Below are 6,000 nucleotides of genomic sequence, written 5' to 3'. Positions count from 1 at the left end.
TGAATAATCAGTACACTTTATTATTTACAAAATAGCATTTTAGTTAAGAGTTTTCACGTTTTCACTGATTTATCCCATAGTACACCTGGTGAGATTCCAACAGAAACAGAATGTGAAAAGAGAAACACAAAGTGTCTCAGAACAAGTTCAAATGTGCCTCCAAACGCAGGTTACATTAACAAGAAATGTCTGATAGCTTTAATGTGCTTTTAACTAGAGCAAATATAACACAAAGACATGACAAAGAGCAATGCTAATATTCAATAAAACCATTGAATCAAACACTATTCATCTTTATTTCATATATTAAATCTAAATTTTCTCTGGAACAAATGATCAGGAAAAAGGAAAGACAAACTAAGTACCATATTAACCATATTTGATTAAAAAAACAAACAAAAAAAAACAGCCAAAAAGAATCTACTTTGATTTTACATCATAGAGTTTTACCAGCAATTACTGACAGACACAAAAGTCATGGCTTGGCTGTGTGGACGACGTTTCCACTGTGTTTTATCCAACAGGAATTCTCAGTGAATCGACTGCTTACTCTACAATATGGAGTACGGTGTCTTGGTCACATGGAGGGGGCACCAAAGGCTGAAATGTGAAGAAATATTAATAACAGAGTTAGATTTTTTACTTGTCAAGCACATAAAATGCAAGTTTCCTGGATAGTGTACATTTGGTTTTGCTGGTTTCCACGGCATGGAAAAAAGGCTTGTGGCATGAGGTACAGAAACTGAACTGAAAGAGTCGAGGCCAATACTCACACTTGAGTTGGAAATAGCAGGGCTCACAGTATGGCTTCCTATTTCGGATTCGAACCTGGACTCCGGTTTCAGTTCCTCCGAGATGTCGGTGGCAGCCCACACACTGTGGAGGGAGAAGAGAGACGTGAGAAAGGCTAAGAGAAATCCAGCTGTCCTGTAATGTGGGCTCTCTGTGTCTAAATTATTATTTCACCAGATTGTCCGCCACCCAAGCACAGAACAACCAAGCTTTGTCTTTGCACAGAAACACATACGGTATCTAAAAACTGTGCATTGTGCGTCTAACTCATATGGAGCAGAGAGTTGCAGAAGTGAATCGAGTTTTACATCTACATGCTAAATAACCTAGGGGAACTAAGTCTGGGGGGCCTCTGCCAGTGAGATGTTCACAATAAGCATCTAAAAGCAAAGCAGGACAGCGGGCTGGCTTCTTTTACTCAAACCAAACCACCAAACTATGCAGAAAACCAGAGACCAAGAGAGACATGAGCACCAAGCCAGATGTCCTACACAGACTGGTTAGGAAAGTTAGAAGCACAGAAAAGGTGGCAGAACTGCTCATGCTGCCAGGTGTGCCCATTAAGCAGATATTATTGTCCTCTAAAGATATGAGACTCCTGCTAACCTTATTAAAAAAGGTGCGGTCACATTAGTCTTCAGTCTGAAATGAAATTTTCCCACAAAAAGCACCAAACAAAGGATTTCATGCTCCGGGAAAGATCCTGGGGCTGAATGATCGTGGGTGTCTATTCAAGTTTACATCTAACGTAGCACAACTTTTTAAAAAGAAGTCGAAGAAAATGCAGATGAATGCACGTTCGGAGGAGTTGGTTCATTGAGATGAACAATTTTTTGTCGTTTCCACTGGATTTTATTGTTTTTCGATCGATAAACTTTTCTACCACAGCCAGGCGTCTTGCCGATATTTGAACTCTTATTTCCAAATTCTGGCATTTCCACCAGCATTCCTTTATCCACAAAGTGAAAACAGGAGGATTTAATCGCAGGGTTGGAGCTACTGTGACCGCACCTTAACCCAGTCATGACCTCTCACCTGGAAACAGGCGAGGTGGAGGCAGAGACTAAGGGCCTCTATGACCATGGCTGCCCCACTACCCAGGGCACGCTCACACACACAGCAAATCCTCCTGCCACTGACCATCCTGAGGCAGCACATGTTAACAGTATGAAGAGACATAAGAAAATAACAAATGCATGCATTTACAGGGCCTGTGCATGCACTACATTTGCATGAATTACATACCTGCCGAGATTAGAGGGGTCCATGGATGCGTTTCTCTGGGATACAATTGCTCCAGTGCTGTAGCGAGAGGAGGAGTTCCTGCTCGGAGCACAGTAACCTGCAGCAGCTGAGTGTGGACGAGGGTAATTGAAAGGAGCGGTTGTGAGCGGGGCCGGATGCAAAGTGTCCAGGTTGTCCAGAGAATCAAATCTGTGGAGGAGACAGAAGATGAAGTTCAGAAAACAGTATGGCTGTAAAAAAAAAAAAAAAAAAGGAGAAGACAGAAGAACCGACATAACCAAAACAGCTGCCTAGGCTATGGTGCGTATACTGTGCATCCACCTCTTCAGAGGAGCTCCAACATAGATGGGTTCCTTGTAAAAGCTGCTGCTGCGCTGACGAATCCAGCTGTTGTCAGTCAGGAGCTGAGTCCTTTTCTTCATCTCCTCCAAAATCTGCTGCCTTTCTTTCTCAATCTTGGACAGAGACTGTCCTTTTCTTTTCCTCTCATCACCTGCACCAATCAAAGTTTAAGGAGGGGTTAGCCCAGTACATGAACATGTAACAGAATAGAGGGGGATATTATGATGGAGAGGGGTAGACTAACCTCTTATCTGTTTGTGGTGGCCAGCTAATGCTGGGGTAGACAAGGACTTTGCCCTATGAGAGGGGAAATACAGACATTATTCATCATCTTTAATGAGGATTTATGAGGAAGATGAGGGTTTTAGGGTTTCGGCACCAAGCTGCATGCATGCTGGTTGACTTCAGTGCAGGTTTTTCTTTTACAAAACTCCAACACTCTATAAATTCAGATGTGTTTCGGCATCAAGTCTTCAACAGCTTTGGTTTTTAGACCATGCTGAGACAACAAAGATGTCTTAAATGTTTAAAAGGAGAGGGATTTACGTGTGCATGTGTATCTTTATTCACATAGCACCTCAAACCCAAACTGAGTCCAGGAAGCTCCCATCTAAACTTTTTGTATATACATTGCCTTGTTTGTAGACAAAGATATTGCACCGGGGCCTTTATGCCCAAAGCTAAATATTAAAAAAGGGTTGTACAGTACTAGGCCCAAGTCATACTGAATGTTTGAAAAATAAGGGGAAACTGAGCTACTCTTGTTCTGACCTGTGTGCAGGAGACAGCTGAGCGAAGCCACAGGAGTCCTCAGCCCTGAGGTGCAGCAGAAAGAGCATGAATGCCCAACAAAGGCAGCAGGAAGCAGAGCACATTCAGCAAGAGTGGAAAAAAGATCATGACAAGTCAAACAAAAAAAAACAAACAAAACAAAAAATAAGCCAAATAAAATATTTCAAACTCTGCTTTTAACTGTAAGCGTGAACAATAGAAGCGCACACAGCTCTGGATGGAAATGTGCCGATTAAAACAAGGGAAGAAAGAATTTATTCACCAGGCTCGTTCAGCGGTCTTGTCATTCTGCACACCCTGCGCATTACTTTGAGGTTTTGATCCTGATTCTGATTCTTTCAGCTCATATCTGTCAGGGCTCTGCTTTTCTTCTCTGGTTTTATTGGCCAGTCCATTGACATGGAGCGGCGTGCTGGCAGGCCTCTCACCACCATTGGTCATCTCAAAGGTGTTCTGCTTCAAATGAACGAAAAACAAAGGAAATAAATCATGTTCTACTACACGAGCCATCGAAAAAGAGCTGAGTTTCCAGCCTGTACTGGAAATTTCATACATGTGTCAGAGCTGCTAAAAACACCAACCACTAGTCTGAACCAGCCTAATCTGAGGTCAGCGTTGAGGAAAACATGAAATCTTTGGATCTCGATGAGTTACGTTATGCGGATGAAGAAAATGGTTTTTGTAGTTTATTCAAATATTGGTAAAGCTATAATTCTAAACTCAAAAATTCAACACTGAGCAAACATTTATTAATAATATGACATATTGGTTTGGAAAGCTTGTCATAGTTCCATCAACGTTATCTACACCAGGAGATGTTTCATCTCTCCCTGCATCCTAGTTAACCTTATCAAATGCAAAAAACATGTTTTATCACTCATAATAGGGTTAAAAATATTTCATCATCACTGTTATTAACATTACCTAATGCAAACTCTCCTTTGTTGATGACGTTGTTGAAAGTACATAGCTACATACACATGTATGACGCCTGATGATGAATTGGCACTGGCATTCCACATGCTTTTGTGAAAGTACAGTCAATGAGGAGCCTCTGCCTTAATGCACACACTCTGAAGAGCACCGTTTCTATGGCGACTTTATAGAGGAAATATCTGATGTAATCATTTTTATGATCACTCATTTATAACTAGAAAAAGGCTTCAAGGACCACACAGCGTTACCTCAGACTTCCTGCACTCCCCCAGTGCATCTTGTTGAGCCTTCCGCCACTCCGCCTCCAGCCTCTCCTGATCCCGCTGGTATTTCTCCTGAAAAAAGACACAAAGGCTTTTTTTTTTTATGTCTGCTTTAAAACTTTAGAATAAACAAGAAGTGACCTCCTGTACAGTTCTCTGTTGAAAAAGACAGTTTCCACCTGTAGGAGGCGCTCCTGTTCTTCCTGCCACTTCTCCTGACGCCTTCTGTCCTCCTCCCGGTCCCACGACCAGCTGGATGAGGAGGGGCTGAGGGATGGCACCTGGAGCTAGTGATGCACAAACAGACTCAAACATGAACACGGCGCAGCGCACAAACTCTTTCAACACAAACATGTGTGCTCATAAAAGTTATGTTTGAACACGCAAACATCCTTTGATCAAGTGGTGACTTACATCAGATATTGCAGATTCTGAACCTCCTGCGTGAGGAAATAAGAGGTCAGCGCAGAGCTTAGAGCAAACAGTATCTCACAAAGAACATCAGGCTGTGTGTAATATCATAACGCCACACATATGCCACACACAGACGGGGGGAGACATCAGAAGACAGAATCCAAAGTGCTTTCTTTCTTTAAGTTCTTTCTCTTTCTTTGCATATTTGCATGAGACTTTGTTTATCCTGCTGATCCCTGACAAATCCTTTACACCACTGACTCCAGAGCCAGAGGCAGCTTTATAGAAAACAAGACTCACGTACAGCCCAGTGAATGCAATTATAATTTTGCCCTTTTGTGGAGATTTACCTGCAGGACTGGTGCAAATACCTGCTCATAACTATCAAACGTCAAGTGGCTCACATGTCTGCACAGATGAGAGCAGTGGAGATTAAATCTGTAGGCCAACCAGCAGCATGTCTGTATGCAAATCAGGACACTAATCTGCTAATGCACCCCCCACCTAAAAATACTGCAAAACAGACAGCTGAGCGTCAAGAAGTCATGTGTCATATTCACATGCTGTATGACAACACACATCTGCTTTGTTCACGTGTTGATGATGCTAACATGTAGCTGAGAGAAACACACACACACACCACCACACACAGTGCAAACATTTACCACACAAGTAAACCCATGAGCTGAATCCCGCAGAGCCTGAAGAAAGAAGCCATTGTAGTGGAACACACATTAGATTCATTAACAACCACAAAGGGCCGCAGTACAAATGAGTCATTGTGCAAAAGAGGGAGAAAGTTACTAATTAAAAATGACACTGTGTTGACACAAAGAACATGGAACATGTCAGTAAGGAGGAGCATCTATTGCACAATGCACATGGTATATTGTAGACATAATCAGTGCTGTCAGCTCTGCGGTTGCTAGGTAAAAAAAAAAACGGTGCCAAGACGAGCACGGTTTGTGCCCCAGTTTGCAAGACACATTAATGGCTTTTTGACTGATGAATATATAGAAATGCTACAGCCTTAAACAGTTAGTTTGTGGTTAGGCTGCTTTCATTACAACACAGTTTAAATGTTATTATGCTGGTACTAAAGTAAAAGTTCTTATTTAACCACTGTGCATCATCCGCAGGAGAAAATGCACATTTTGATTCGCTTTTAATGAATACCCAACAATTACCCAAGCCAAGCACCAGCCACCCAAGCTGC

At 42.1% G+C, this 6,000-nt stretch overlaps 1 protein-coding gene across 7 annotated transcripts in view; it reads right to left on the bottom strand.

The window, feature by feature from the left end:
- lmo7b (LIM domain 7b) overlaps nucleotides 1-6,000 on the bottom strand; it is a 28,871-nt gene continuing 22,871 nt past the window's right edge. For 4 of the 7 annotated variants that reach the window (XM_019261557.2, XM_019261563.2, XM_019261560.2 and 1 more), the window contains 11 exons: nucleotides 4,785-4,810; nucleotides 4,550-4,657; nucleotides 4,356-4,442; nucleotides 3,434-3,627; nucleotides 3,151-3,195; nucleotides 2,624-2,676; nucleotides 2,359-2,530; nucleotides 2,038-2,226; nucleotides 1,828-1,936; nucleotides 774-876; nucleotides 1-600 (listed from right to left, as the gene is read on the bottom strand). In XM_019261557.2, coding sequence (XP_019117102.2) covers nucleotides 578-600; nucleotides 774-876; nucleotides 1,828-1,936; nucleotides 2,038-2,226; nucleotides 2,359-2,530; nucleotides 2,624-2,676; nucleotides 3,151-3,195; nucleotides 3,434-3,627; nucleotides 4,356-4,442; nucleotides 4,550-4,657; nucleotides 4,785-4,810 — 1,109 coding nt within the window. In that variant the 3' untranslated portion in view covers nucleotides 1-577. The remainder of the gene's footprint in view (nucleotides 601-773; nucleotides 877-1,827; nucleotides 1,937-2,037; nucleotides 2,227-2,358; nucleotides 2,531-2,623; nucleotides 2,677-3,150; nucleotides 3,196-3,433; nucleotides 3,628-4,355; nucleotides 4,443-4,549; nucleotides 4,658-4,784; nucleotides 4,811-6,000) is intronic. The other 3 variants (XM_019261558.2, XM_019261559.2, XM_019261561.2) reach the window with 3 other exon arrangements.

This window comes from Larimichthys crocea, chromosome VIII (genome assembly GCF_000972845.2).
Source record: "Larimichthys crocea isolate SSNF chromosome VIII, L_crocea_2.0, whole genome shotgun sequence".
In the NCBI taxonomy this organism is placed as follows: domain Eukaryota; kingdom Metazoa; phylum Chordata; class Actinopteri; family Sciaenidae; genus Larimichthys; species Larimichthys crocea.
Note: the sequence above shows the minus strand (reverse complement) of the source record. Positions and strands in the feature narration are given on the sequence as shown.